Raw genomic sequence first — 15,670 nt, forward strand, 5'->3', positions numbered from 1 at the left:
AGATACAGTTGTTTTTGTATGTAGACTTCAATATCCAAAAAGGAAATATGAGTGGGACTAATGGTATGGGTGAAGGCTAAATTGAGATCATTTTTGTTTAGAGACCAGATGAAATCTTCCAGGCCTTTGCTGTCCACTTCCCAAAATAAAAATAGGTAATCAATTAACCTAGTCCAAAGTTTGACATGTTCCAAGTTCTTATGGTTATCCTCTGCCTATACAAACTCTGACTCCTAATATTCCATAAGGAGTTTTGCGTACGATGGGGCAAATGAGGTCCCCAAAGCTGTGCCCTGCTTTTGTAAATAATATCATACATTAAATGTAAACACATTATGGGTGTTGCAGAAGTTTCACATTTCAATAAGCATGTTTGAGTGTTCCAGATATCTCATCAATTTGTCATGTAAAAAGTAATTCACTGCTTTAATGCATCTTTATGTCTCATTGTCGTATACAGTGATGTTACCTCACTTGTGGCTATCAAATAGGAATCTTTCCAAGCAATACATTGGATTTTGTTCAGAAAATCCATAGAATCATGTAAATATGATGGTAAAGCTGTGACATACAGTGCCAGAAAGATATCTATAAATCTAGAAATATTTTTGAGTAGGAAATGTATTGAACTTATAATTGGACAATATATATATTCACTGAAAAAAACAGAGGGTAAAGCAACATTATATATTACAGTTAGGCATAAAAATGAGAAATGAAAAAAACCCAAACCACTGAAATGCACCAGTTATAGTTATAGTCAACTACCTATAACTCCCACAGGCAGTATTTACATCAATAATGATAGATTAAAAATGTCATGACAGATTTAATAGAGATGCATTATGAGAGTGCAGGATATAGCTGAAAGATGAAACTATAGCTGGCATATTTCAGAGTTTTTTTACCATTAGCTGAAGTCTCTATTCATTTCAATGCCTAACAATAACGTCACTTTATCCTTTGTTTTTTAGTGAATTTCTGGGTATTATGTTAACATAAGTTAAGGTCTTAGGACCCACTCTAATTATAATACCACTTTATTCTGTCCTTTTTAATCATATTCTAAATTGGATCAACAGCCAACCCTCAGCAGTCAGCCAGCTGCCACTACACACTGTCTTTGGCCGTGCGCAACGGGAGATGGGCTGAGACAAGGCCCTGCCCCCTGCGTGTGCCCAACCCCCATTTTCTCGGATTTTTTTCTAGCCCACAGCACTCCTGCGTTACCCGCAAGCTCCCACCTCATTGTATTATGGCACCATGCAAACTTACCCTCGAAAGAAGATGCAGAAGCTTATCCAGTGGTTTCCAGGAGAGTTCCCCAGTCCCTCACGGGCTCACTGTGCTAGGTTCAGAGAGAAAACGGTGGAACTTTTCTTGCTCATTTTAATCACTGATGTAACCTTAAACAACTTCAAAACCCACCACTACCTCCTTCCAATTACAAGCATGTGCCAATGTACTGGTTCCCTTCACATTTCCAGAAATGAAAGTACATCCAGGGCACCAATAGCCTGAGAGCAGACCTTTAGCTGGAGGGCAGCACACGATTTGGGATCCACCTCTCAAGGCTGAACGTCACCACACTTTGGCTCTAAAGGCAAACAATATCTCACTCATAGCCAATTCTTAGTTGTGGTTTGCAGCAACAGCTGCAAGCCTTGAAATGAGACTGCCTCACCTGCCAACTGCTCAGGGGAGAACTCACCTCCTCTGTATTCATCTTCTGGGTAGGGCATTACAAGGTCAGGGACTTAAGTTCTCTACATCACAAGTCTCTCCAGAATCAATTTTTTCTTAGAGAAACTCTCCTCCTCTCTTAGCACACTCTGCTTCTCATTATCATTCGACTGCCTCGCCCCTAATCGAAAACCATGCAAGTACCAGGAATTACTTCACATGTTCCCTGCTGATACAGCAACCAATCACTCATGAAGGCACCTCAGAAGTACCCACCGATCTGGAAGAAGGGATTAGGAAGGAGCAGCCCTGCAGTCATGAAACCTATGCAGACACATGGACGTAGAAAGCCCTTAGAAACAGGCTAAGGAAGCCAAAACCCTTAGTGTACAAGCTCCTCTGGTTCCAAATGATTTGCTCTCAAGTGCACTCCAATAGGATGCAGGCTTTTTGCCTGACAACAATTTGCAATCACAGCCACAATAATCGCAGTGGCTTCACATTCATCCTTTACAGAAACTATAAATGACATCATGATCTACCGTAATCCCTCTGAATTAGGGGCTTGACTTTATTTTTGCGACTCCGTTTTGAAAATATACCCTCATGATTTCCAACTTTGTCTCAGTTGTAAAAAAGCAGCAGCACCCATCTGTTGCCAGAACAGTTCTTTACAGAATTACAAGATGGATCCTTTCCCAAATTGACCGAGGTGCATCTGGACATGCCCGCTTCTGAGCCCGTCCCAGGATAACGTTACAAGTTCTTTCCCAGAAGATTGAACACATTCAACGAGCAACTGGATAGCCTTCATATTTAACTAGATAAGGAGAAGGAAGGGCATTTCTTGTAGTACATCCTCAGCAAAAACAATTTGTGAGAGCTCCCTAGTCCTGGGAACTGTGCTTGCATGATCAGACATCCTCAGGAGCTTAGTGGTTATGTTATGTTATAAGTGGTTTTATAGCACGCTCAATTACTCAAGAGTATCCTGGCGCGGTGGGGGAGTTATGAAGAGGCAGCAATACAGAAGATGAAAGAGACTTACATCACCGATTTGAAAAGATGGGTCTTAAGTGCTTTTCAAAAGAGATTAAAGTTCTGGTTAGCACGAAGAGCCAGAGGTAGAGAATTCCAGGCAGCTGCTGCTTTCACGGCAATAGACTGTCCACAAAGGCAAAAATGTTTGAAGCGTGAAACAGCCAGCCAATATTGAGTGGCAGAACGGAGGGGGCGAGTCAGAAAGTATAACGAAAAACATTTCCTCAGGTAAAGTGGGCCTTGCTCATAAACAGCTCTGTGTGCAAAGGTAAGTGACTTAGCCCCTTCCGCGCTAAAGACAAAGCCAGCTCATCATGGGCGTTACCTGCGCTACGCGGATGACGAGCTGGCTTTGTCACAAACCGCGCGTTTTTCAAAAGTCAGCGCACAGCGGGAAAACCCGCTAGCGCGCATGCGGTTAAATACAATCCGTTGAGAGACTGGAAGCCAGTGCAGGCTGCGCAGATGGCGACGGCACCTTTTTGATGAGAAGCTTTAGTGAACAAGGAAAGACTTCATCAAGCAATGGCCAACACAGTATATGTCCCCGTTTTTAGTATCGACCCTCTGGTGCTAACCCGTCTCAGCTCTTCACATTTGGAGGCACACAATATGAAGCAATTGTTCAGTGCAATTTATTATACTTTGAGCTTTCTGATAACTACTTTTTATATAGACTTGAGAATATGTTTTTTATTACATTAAGCATTTTGTGGTTTGTACAGTCTTTAGAAGAGTCTATAGTTCTGACTCAAGAGAAAATAATAAAGCTCAGGTGCATACATTTTGGGCCCCAGGTTGTTCATCAAGCTTTGCTCACAATCGGTCAGGACGCACACGATAAACTGCCATATTGTTGGTGCTTCTGTTGATATATTTTCCAGACTTGACCAGCTTGTTGTCTGATTTGTGTCTTTCAGTATCCAATGGCAACTTACCTTCAGATGAAGCAGGTAAGGAATTGCCAAGTCGTAGACAAATGTGTCAGAGAACAGCTCTACAAGGAACCTTTGGAGGTTCTGTTAGGGACAGTTGCTGAACAGCAGCTGGTGCAGTGGGTGCTACACTGCAGGTCTCTATTTCCAACAGAAGTATCTGCCATCTTAACAGAAGTCCCTTCATTATGACATTGGAGTTGGTGATGAATCTGCCTGTGAATATTTGCATCACCTAATGGTGCTGGTTCTTTTCTGTATCACCCTCCCTGCTTGTTTTCCCTCCACTACTTTTACTCTGAGGTTCTCTATGTGATATTTTGTGTGTGCAGCACAAGGATTACAAGGGATTAGCCAGCCAATCATGAGACACCTGCCAACACATGGACTAATGTGAACCTTGGCTAGTAGATTACTGATTCTTATTTCTAATGTAGTAAATACTATATTGTATAGCCCTTAAAAGCTTTCCTTTAGATGTAACATGGGTCCTTAGGTCCAGAAGACACTATGCAAGCATCCTTAAAGTATATGAAGGTTCACTTGCTCACAAACAACTTCCCCTTTGAGATAAACTGTGACCTTGACACACAAACCTAAAAGCAAAGTACCTCCAGTGGCATCGGATGGTTTTGTGACACACAAACACACAATTTCTAAGTATACCACAAACCTTCACAATAGTTTTATTTGAGGTAAATGTGGAAGAGATGGGATCTATTCTCCCACCACCTGTCCACAAGAAGGTACCACATCCTGCTTTCCAGATGTGTACTGGGTCCCTAAAAGCATCATCCATGAGGTGCCAGGAGTTTTTTCTTCAAACTGACAGAGGTGCCTTTTGGCAGATGGGCTGTGGTGGCCACCCAGTGCAGCTGAGCATATCAGCCCTAGGCAGAGGGAACCTCCTTGGGAAAACTCTACCAACTCCCAACACCCCACTACAACTATGTGCTATATTGCCTTCTCACCCCCCGAATCGCTTCACCGCCTAAGGCGTTTTTCCCTACCTGTATGCTCATTGTCCCCCCAATCCCCTCTTTATCAGTATTGTTTATTTGATCCAAGAGTGGTGATAGAAGTGATATGCATTTGCCTTTTTTTGTTTATTGTCTTGCCTATTCCTTTCAGATATGTATTGATTTTTGTCTTTATTCTTATGTTTTGTCTTTGAAAATTCAATAACAAAAAATAAAAAATAAATAATAATAACTAATGCAAATGTTGCCTGTAGGGTATTAATAATGTGTGCTGCCAATAATAAAAGGAGTTAAAAAAAACTCTACCAACTCCTCCCCATTTAATAAGTAAATAGCACAAGAAAAAAATGGGAAGGTGTCCCACTGGATGCAGCAGGATAATGCAGGATAATACCCTTTTGTTTGCTAGTCATTGCAACAACCCTCGTTTGAGAGATTCCTAGCACTGAGAGCAGAGCAGACATGACCGGGGCACTCTATGGGACCCAACAAAGTCTCTCCTCTCTGTTCAGGATCTGAAATCAAAGAAAGATAACTATAACTTGTTGAGTCTTATAACTTGTAACTTGTTAAGTCTTATAACTTGTTTAGTCTTATAACTATAACTTATTGAGTCACCTATAACTTGGTGAGTCTGTGCTCCACTACCCTATCTCATATTGTTACATTAGCAGGTTGCCAATTTGTTTAACGTTATTGTTGGTTGCTATATTTTGAGCTTTGTAGCCTGTATTTATGAGCAGAGATCTGTGCACTGTTAGTCACTCACTCTTCCTGTGGGCACTTTGTGGCTATGTTTAGTTTTGCCATTGATTTAGAAAATGTTTTGCGATTTTTTTCTGCATTGATCAGTTGTTCACCCATTTTTGTTTTCCAGCACCAGATGGTAGCTCGGCTTTGGATGCGGCAGGTATGTTACCTATAAACATTTTGACAACTACTAAAGCAATGGATGCAGACACTTGAATGAATAATAACTACTTGGAATCAACTGGGGTTTGGAGCAGATTTAGAATTTGACAGATGGAGTTTACTCCATCAGGGTGGTAGAGGACATTACCTTAGACATCCAGGGGGACCTCTACCCTCCAAATTTATAGATGTCCTCCAGCCCCATGGACATCTCTTTAAATTGACAGGAATTGCATTATGGCAGTTTCTGTCAGTGATGGAAAGGTTTGACAGGCTGTACCATCAGCCTTGATGACTGGTCATCAAACTTTCAAAGTTTTTTTGTTTTTCAAAAAGTTTGTTTTTGAAAAACAAAAAACGAATGATGCCCACATCTTGGAAGTGTTTCCTGTCCCTCCCTACCAGGTTCTTCCTAAAAGACATTGTCACCATACTTCCTAAGTTTAAACGTAGGAAATGTCGATGAAAGCTGGTGCGTAGTGTGCAAGGTCTTAATTGGGGGCATACTTTTTTAAAGTTTCCACTGGTGCATATGACTTTTGAAAAAAGTAAATCCATGCATAAGGTATGCACATTTGAATACAATGTACTTAGCTACCGGTAACTATTATAGGTGTCCCAGGACATCACAAACATCATCAGATTTCTTTAGCCTACACGATGTATGTGTCGTTGCATTTTTAATATGTTGTAGTTTCGCAAATAATGTCTCCGTTGGACCTGATGAGACAAAATTACCAAAATCCAAGCAGGCCCTTTAAAGTCATTGATAGTCATCACTCTCAGAGGAACAACTGTAGGGAAAAGAGAATTCAAATCAAGACAAATAGAAGTATTTTATCAATGAGGTGACATGCTTTTCCATACTCAGATGGCTATTAATTTTTTGAGTCTCCAAGGAGGTTGAGATAAATGCTTTTGGATGATGGTGACCACTTTGAAACTAATGGAGAGGAAACATGTAAGCATTTTTAGAAGAGGGAGAATGTATGTCAGTGTGGGTGATCCCACTGAAGTATGGGAGATATTACGCTTGTTACGAAGGTTAAGATGATGAGCTGTGAGCGATGGCTTCCTGTCCAGTGCTTTTAGAGTTAAGACTATTTTGAACAGTCTCATGTTTTAGCTACCTTGTTGTACTCTAACATGCTGGGCCTGATTCTTTTCACTTTTGAGTATATTTACATTTTGAAGTAAGTTGTTTTTGTTGGTATTCACAAGCTCCCAGAGTAGACTTACTACAAAACTGCAAGCTACATTGCTCTACCCCCAGTGTGATGCAATTGGCTTACTCTCATGTGGGTGGGTGATGCCCCTCCCAAAACTCCTCTCTGACCGAATGTATGATGTTACAACGCGTGTTTATTTATTTTTATTTTAGCGATTTGTATAGCGCCTGGTGACCCAAGGGCATCCCCGCGCTGTAAGGACATTGTTTATCCTGTACGGAGAGGGAGGGAGGAGGAACAGTTATTTCGGGAATAGGTGCGTTTTCTGTTTTTTGCGAAAGGTCAGGTAGCTGGCTTCCAGTCTGAGGGTGCGTGGGAGGGAATTCCATCTCACGGCCGCTTGCACCGAAGTGTAAAGTGTAATTTACTACTCCAACTCCAGTCCATTTATCAGTAGGGAAGGTGTTGGGATAGTATACTACACTATTTTTAATGTTAGCACGCCATCTAGCACAAGTCGATGTAAAGACTTGCGTTGTAATGGCATAGCGTGGTAACATCATGGTCGTTGTAACGACCGCGATGTAACAGCATCGCGGTGTACTGTCCGTGTTGTTAATGATGTTTCCCCTCTGACCCACACTAAACCCCTCTTACTCATCCCTAGTCCCTTCCCTTTTTCTAGTAAGTCTGCCCCTTTTACCACCCAATGCATTGGCCCATTCCCCACTGACACTCCAACTAATCACACTTCAGGTCATCTTAGAAGTGTCTACCAATCAAGAAACGAGGATCTCGATGGGTAAGTAGACCAATCATTGTACATTTGCAAGCACATGGATTACAACTTTTCCTCTCTAAAGCAACATATGCTGTTTCATGTAACACCTCAGTGCCCCCCTTGCAGGATGCTTGGGGCCAAAGGGAGGTATAAGCCTCCAAACATGTGCATGACCGACATCTAAAAACTACTCACTCTTTGACCACATGTGCCCCTGAACCAAAAATGCATATTCCTAACCCAAAATCAGGCTTTCCCATTCATTCCTTGGCACACAATTAAAATGACATATACACATACTATGACCCATTCATATGGGGGTTACACATAAAATAATTATTTGCTTTTCCTTGATGAATGCGGAAAAGTTGATGCTTCATATTCGCTAGGTTTGTAGGGTGGTCATGGAAGTTAGCCTCTATTGTGAGCCAGGGGTCTCATTTCAGTAAACAATGCAGATACTAATGAAAACAGAGAGGTGAGTTTTAGAGGATAGCACTTGGAGGGTACTACTTGCTACTGGGTGTGTCTGAGAATGTTAGTCCTAACAAGAAGGATCCTCTTTGTGACAACTCCACACATGTTTTACTTGAAGCATTACGCAAAGATGAAGATGGAAGTTTTACAACTCTTGAATGTAACCAGATAGATAAGGTAATGACTAGGGCTTTCAACATCACCTCAGGAGCTGCAATTGAAGAAGAGATGAGGCCCTGGACCTGTATTATAGACAAGGTGTGCTGTTCTTGTTTGCCCCACTGGGCAACTTTAAACAGGTATGCCAGGCACACACAGGGAAGGTGCACCCTATTGCAGTTAAAGTGCTGCCCTCAAGGTAGCCGCGAGCATAAACCGCCCCAAATGGAACATAGTGAAATACAGAGGGCCTGATTACAAGTAAAGATGCTATTTAACGTAGCTGGTAAATAACGATACCCTAGAGCTTGTTACTTATTGGTTGCGATAAATAGAACCTATTACGAGTTATTAGGGAATAACATGCGGATTTTGGTGTTTTAACACACCACAACCCACATGGTACAGTAAATACCATACACATTTCCCCTGTTGAATTTCGGCAGGTTTGACCTGCTAAAATGTAACCAATGTTGGGTTATTTAACGCATCTAATACATATCGGGTGCATTAAATAAAACCAAACTAGTAATTTCGTCCCACTCTGTACACAGGACTGAATTAACGGCCCAACTGTATTCAGGATCAGAGTGGCTGCAGTGGGAGATCCTGTGATGGTTGTAGAGGTTTACCCTCCAAATTAAAGCAGGGTCTACTTGGAGGAATAATGATCCATGTGATTAATACATGTGCATTTAATGCAACGATATACCGATTTTTGAAAACGGAGTGAAGCCAATAGAAAATCATCTGGGTGGAGTTTAATGACAAATGAGCACAGTGTGAAACAATGAAAATATGGTTCCTATGTGCCATAAGCTTTTTTTATTGTAGTCCCATATCATTTAATGTTCGTCCTAAAGAAGGTGGGATAAAGCAGGATACCACCAAAACGTGGAGTCGTTTTTTATTTATTTTTAGTTTAGGATTATTGATAATGAATGTCTTTTAAGCTATTTATGGAATACATTGTGATGATATTAATGATAAATGTTTAGTATAAGTTTATGAACTTGTATGTTCAGTTTAAAATAAATCAAATATTTTATTTATATTATCAGTGTGTTATGTGGTGACCTTTAGTGGCAAATAAGATAATAGGTACTGTGTAAGAGACATATACAATTGAAAACAGAGTGTTACAATGGGGAGATATTTTTGTTTGTCTACAATTTAAAGTACAACTCTTTATGAATAACAAAAGACTACACTACCTGGAAATGATAGCTAAAACAATACGCCAACTAAACTAAACATCGCACTACCAGTACAACTCAATAAAAGTAGCAAAAATAAACTCCAAAAATGAAATATTAAAGGTCCAAAATTAAAGGACAGGAAATCTGAAAAAAAGGAAATTTAACAATTACACTGGTTAAAAAATGACAAAAGAATTCCTTTTACAAAAAAAGCATTTAAAATAGTAAAAATCTTCCACTGTGACTTAAACGCCTGTATTAAACAAATAACATGCCCACCTCCACAGAACATACACCCAAACACACTACAAACACTACAACTTTACATAGGCAACATTATCAACATAAGTACAACCACTATTACAACTACCTAGACTACACAAACTACAGTAAGGCCTATCGCATTACACTATGTTACACCAAAATGCTAACTAACACTAAGCAAAACGTAAGCTAGAAAATAACACAATCAACTACAGTAAAAACACCTACTCACACCCTGCCCTACCCGAAAAAAGTCTAATAAAATAAGTTAAAATAGGTTGTACCTTAAAACTTGAGCAGCAGCAGTGAACTGTGACTGTTTGGAACTAAAACTGCCAAACAATGATATTATTAGAATACAAAAAGAGGTAGCAGAAAAAAATGGCCACCTAATAAAAATACAAATACAACTACTTTGACATCAACATTACAATAAATGTAAAGAATAAGTATATATATGTTTCAAAAAAATAGTATAAAATATACTAAATATTTTAAAATGTTACAAACCAATACCAATGTATATGTAACATTTATATTAAAAATATTCTGTAAATACACATTACAAAACAATAGTGCTAATTAATATGTAAATGTAAATACATGTAAATAATGTTATAAAACATTGACATGCAATTTGCAAAAGTGTATGTTATGTTATGTTATGTTAGCTGCTTTTGTACCGCGCACAGCTGCCCCAGCCAAGGGGCGTCCTGGCGCCCAGAGAAGGTAAACACAACATTGCAAAAAAGCCGCAGAATCAAAGATTTTTATTAAAAAGAAAGGTTTTAATAGCACGTCTGAACTGGAATAGGTCTTCCAATGCTCGAATTTCAGTATGTGTGAAGAATGAAATAATATAATGTACAAAATAAAAGAAAAATGGATGTGACCCAAACATTTATGCATACAAATGACAATACAAAACATTTAAATTAGTGCAAAATGTTAATATTTGTATGGAAAACAAAACAATGTATAACCTTGTTATTGTTTTATGTTGTAAGAAATGTATATGTATAACATGAATAAAGAATGTGCATTCAGCAAATATTCATAAAATACTTTTAAAAACGTTCATTGTCATTGAATTATCTGCAAGAAAAACACTACAGGCATCTTAAACTGTTCCTATAGTTAAATTCTTCACCTATCTAGCACAAATGCATACATAACTCAAATATAACACTAAATAAAATACAAAGGTAGTTTAATATGCTTAAAACCTTACAATATAATATACTTACTTAAAATACTTATACAGTAACTAAATATACTACAACACTCCAAATGCGTTTTAAACCATATTTCGAGAACGATGGAAGAATAAAGGGGGTACATATACTGTACCCACTCGAAAGGAAATAAACAGCTTGATACACTCTAAAGCAGCAACATTTACTATTCCTGTTTCAAACTTAACTATCTATGCAGGGGAGTAACACAGGCCCCCGCAGCCCCCGCAGTGCGGGGGGGACAAACTCCAGGGGGCCCCCTTAGCACAGAACTCTGGCTGCAGAGCTCCTGATTGAGCCCGTGCCTTGCAGGGAGGCCCCCTCAAGTTTTGTAATGCCAGTGCATCAAGGGGAAGATGAGGGATACTAATTGGGTTGTTTGTGCTATTTCTCCTCCAAACTAAGCTGTCTAGGGGATGGGGTTGAACACTAAAGGGGTCAGACTTACGATTCCTACTCCAAACTAAGCCATCTTGAAGAAGGTGTTGTACAATAAAACGGTCAAATCTATTATTACCTCTCAAGACTAAGACGTCTTGGGGGAAAGTGTTAGCTCTAAAGGGATCAAATTACAAATTTCTACTCCAAACTAAAGCATCTTGGTGAAGGGTTTGGACATGAAAGTAGCACACATTTACTATTCCCACTCCAAACTAAACCATCTTGGGGAATGAGCTGGGCACTAAAGGAGGCCGATTTACTATTCCCACTCCGAACTAAACCATCTTGAGGAAAGTGTTGGGCACAAAAGGGGACAGAGTAACTATTCTCACTCCAAACTAAACCATCTAGGAGAAGGTGTTGAAAACTGAAGGGTCACATTTACTATTTCAACTGCAAAGCAAAAAAAAATAAATACATAACACTACAACCTCATTATAATATATAGACATCTATTAGCAACTCATACTAAATTAAATAAAATAAAAAATATATTTTATACACTAAAACACAATCCCAAATATCATTCAAATAAAATAAATATACAAAATAAAAAACAAATATTTTAAATCAATATTAAATGACATGTATTTCTTAAATGTTCATTATTTACTTTAAAAAACTGACATACGCTATATTTAATTAATTTGTTAGTCCTAAAATTACATTTAACTACAGCACACGTTTTTTATTTAAAACGTGTAAATTAACATGTATTAGAACATTGGAATGTTGGAAGCTCCATTGAAAACAATGGTGTACTCCGGGCTTATAATGGCTGGCTCCAACATCCCAATGCTTTTTTGTTCACAGCTTAGGTTGTGAACGAAGACTTCAGGGAGCCTGAGGGAATTTCAATCCCCTCGCGCTCCCTGAAGGCTTTGTTTTATTTGTTAGAACATTCTGCCCTCTGGTGGCAGAATGATCAAATAGCCTTATAGCCCTTCGTAGCTGGGCTTTACCAGCTATTAAAGTCCCTCTCCCTTGTTAAAGGCACTCGCCCGAACGCCTTTAATAGCCGGTATAGCCCGCAACGAAGGGCTTTAAGGCTATAATAAAAATAATTCTATATAATATAAACCAAAATAAATTCTAAATTTATAATCCAAATTGTAATTTAAAAATAAATGTATTTTTCCAAATTATGAAAAATATATTAACATTTTTATTTTTTCAATTACATTAAAATTTCAAATTATTAATAAATAATAAAATGTCTCTTATAAAATGAATACATCTATACAAAATGCCATTAAATCCTAAATAATAACAGCTATAAAATATAACACTACAATCTTAAAATTACATCTTACAATTAAAAACATAAATTACATTAAAAAATCATATATTTTTAAAATTCTCCTCACCCTTTTCTTCTATAAACACACCATCCTGCCACTTATTATGACTTTGGCGGTGTGGGAGCAGGGCCGCTGCACCGCCGCCCCGCTCCCACACTGCAAAAGCCTAAACAGACCGCCCACCAGATTACAACGTTTTAAAGTCGCTGGCGGGCAGTTCTTTGGCGTTCCCATGGCGGTCCCTTTGAAAGAGGCACTGAAATAGTAACATCAAAGCATGTTCCTGCATGGACCAAAATGCACAATGTTGTGCTTATCGTTCCGTGCAGGAATATGGGGTTGTATGAACACAGGTGCACACCATTTGCCCTCCTGCATGCACCCCATGTTGCAGAGGCACAAGGTGGCTCTGTAGGACCACCTTTGTTTTATCACTACTGCATATTTCATGGTGGTCGCACCGCCAGGAGAAGTGTGGCAGTGAGGAAACTCATAATATGCTTTGCGGTCACAGGGCGGCCTAACCGCCCTGCTTGTAATAGGGCAGTCAGAAGACCACCACCACAGCGGCCCCACAAGTCTGGTGGTCCGTGCACTGCCAGATTCATAAAAGGCCCTTAGAAATGTTATTTTACATTTTTTAACTACATTATTATATTAATTTAAACAATAAAAATAATCTCAAATTAAATAGTAAATTTAAAATAAAAGAATACTTTTTTAATTCAGGTATATAAAACAAAACAGAATACTTAAACAAACATATCAACAAAAAATTATATTGCTAACAACAATATGTTTTACAATAATATATTTATCAATATTAAAAAGATGTCTAAAACATTCTTACATGCAATATTGCTATTTATGATATTTCTTGCAATACAATATTTTTTCAATTATATTCTAGCATCATAAAATAAAAAATTGGATATTTCGTTCTACCACACCAGATGGCATGGAAGAACTCCTTCACTTGCCCACATCCACAAAGACATAGGGTCTGAGTTAGATATTGGCAGATGGTATACTCCATCCCAAACATGACGGATATCCCATCTGCTGTATTATTAGTACATTATATCCTATGACACTTGTAATACAGCAGACAAGATATCCGTCATATTTGTGAGAGAGTATCCCATCTGCCAACTTCTAAATCATGCCCTTAGATTGGAGACAGCCCTACCACATTTCACCATATGAAGTCTTTCATAATGTACCCGAAACAAGATCATATTAAAAAACAAACTCAATGTCCTGAGTAAAACTCATATATTAATGCAAAAAATGTTGAGTCCACACAGTGTTCTCCTCCAGTGTTTTTCTTGACGTTTAATTGTATCCAATCTTTTTCAGGTAGGTGCTTACCTGAAAAAGATTTAATACAATTAAACATCAAGAAAGACACTGGAGAAGAACACTGTGTGGACTCAAACATTTTTTGCGTTAATATTTAAGTTTTGCTCAGGACATTGAGTTTGGTTTTTGTGTGTCATATGGATGTGGTTTTGTCTACATCCATTTAGCAATGCTGGGTGGTCATTGTGCTATGCCCTTGTGAGCAATCTAATTAATGAATGTAGTGAACTACCAAGTTACTAACGTGCGTCAAATTGCGCAATCTGTACCCCACTGCCTGTTCATTCTCAAGATCATGTTAATTTTGATCAGCCTGGAACCAGAAAATATCTAGGATGTTGTAGGAAGTTCTCCAAATGGAAGAGATCACTCTTACCCCTATTTTCGAATGTTGAGCAATTTTCAATGAATGAGTAAAAAAGTGATGTGTGGCTAAGGCATGTCTATGCTGTAGGTAACAGAATATTTCATTCTGTATCAGACTGTATTCACTTGGCAGTTATTGTTTGCAGTTGTTTTGATTATGAGTTAGGCTGAGAGGTTACTTCACCACAAAGGTGTCAGAGCAACTTATCGCGTCATTAGGTTTGCAAGGCAGTGCCCTCATTGGCTCCACCCTCAGAAACCTTACACCCCAGGCCTGATACAGAAGGGGTTGTTGGTGTGAGAAAGCCACACTGCCCACACTACAACAGAAAGAAAGTACTAATGCCCCCCCCCACTCCCTGGGGGAACAAATCTTGGGTGTCAGGGTCATTAGAGTTTTGTTTTTCAAAAAGAGAACCCCACTTGTTTGATGAGTGGCCAAGGGAACCTCTAACCAAACTTTCTGTGCCTGCACAGGAACCACGGTGGTCATTGCTTCTGTGGAGGCACAGAGTTTACGGAAGGGTCAGCACTGATCTCACTATATGGTGGGCATAATCATTCAAGAAGGGGGACACAATGTCCTCTGCCATGCTGGTTGATGGCGTATTGCCTGCCCAGCATAAAATCAGGGCTTTCAACTTTTCATGACCCTAGACATCCCTAGTGAAGAGATATCAATGATGTCCCACTTACCATATCATGTCATTTGGGAAAACCTCTGAGAGAATCTGCACTTGTGTACTTGGGGGCCCATTATGATAATGGGAGGATTGCCACTGCCCATGTGGCGGTGGCAATCCGCCTGCCAAAAACCACCGCCCACCTCTGATTCCCCCCCACATTACCCTGGCGGGGGGGACCCCGGCGGACGGGCAGACCGTCCGCTGGTTTTACGCCAGTAGGCAATCCGCCCAATTGCCTACCGGGTGGAAAAGCAGTTTATATGGTGGCGGTGTCTGGTAGACACCGCCATCCATATTTGTATGCAGGCAGGGAAGTGCCTTTCCGTGGCGGCAATGCCGCCACAGAAAGGTAGGCGGTTCTTAACATTGGGGGCCCGTAGTGGGCCCCCAGGGATTCTGGGGGATGGGGGTTGCACATGGGGGGTACCTATGGTACCCCCCGCAGTTCGATGCACAACATGGCAGGCACCGCGCGGTGCCTACCATGTTGTGCATGGAAGTGCTTCCTGGCATTGTGTCAGGAATGCTGGATGCGCCCGCCACTGTGGTGGGCACATCTTAATGGCCCCCGCGGGACCCCCGCCCTTATGGCGGGCGGTCCGTTTTTGCATCAGGATCCTAATGTGCCCCTTGGTGTCTGTGATTGTGAATCCGACTCAAGAGAAGAGATTTAAGCTCA

At 39.8% G+C, this 15,670-nt stretch overlaps 1 protein-coding gene across 2 annotated transcripts in view; it reads left to right on the forward strand.

Annotated features, from left to right (window-relative positions):
- The window catches only part of MFAP5 (microfibril associated protein 5), a 148,520-nt gene that overhangs the window by 78,759 nt on the left and 54,091 nt on the right, over positions 1 to 15,670 (forward strand). For both annotated transcript variants that reach the window (XM_078651443.1, XM_078651442.1), the window contains 2 exons: positions 3,645 to 3,677; positions 5,517 to 5,549. In XM_078651443.1, the coding sequence (XP_078507569.1) occupies positions 3,645 to 3,677; positions 5,517 to 5,549 (66 nt within the window). The remainder of the gene's footprint in view (positions 1 to 3,644; positions 3,678 to 5,516; positions 5,550 to 15,670) is intronic.

Source organism: Lissotriton helveticus, chromosome 7, assembly GCF_964261635.1.
Source record: "Lissotriton helveticus chromosome 7, aLisHel1.1, whole genome shotgun sequence".
In the NCBI taxonomy this organism is placed as follows: Eukaryota; Metazoa; Chordata; class Amphibia; order Caudata; family Salamandridae; genus Lissotriton; species Lissotriton helveticus.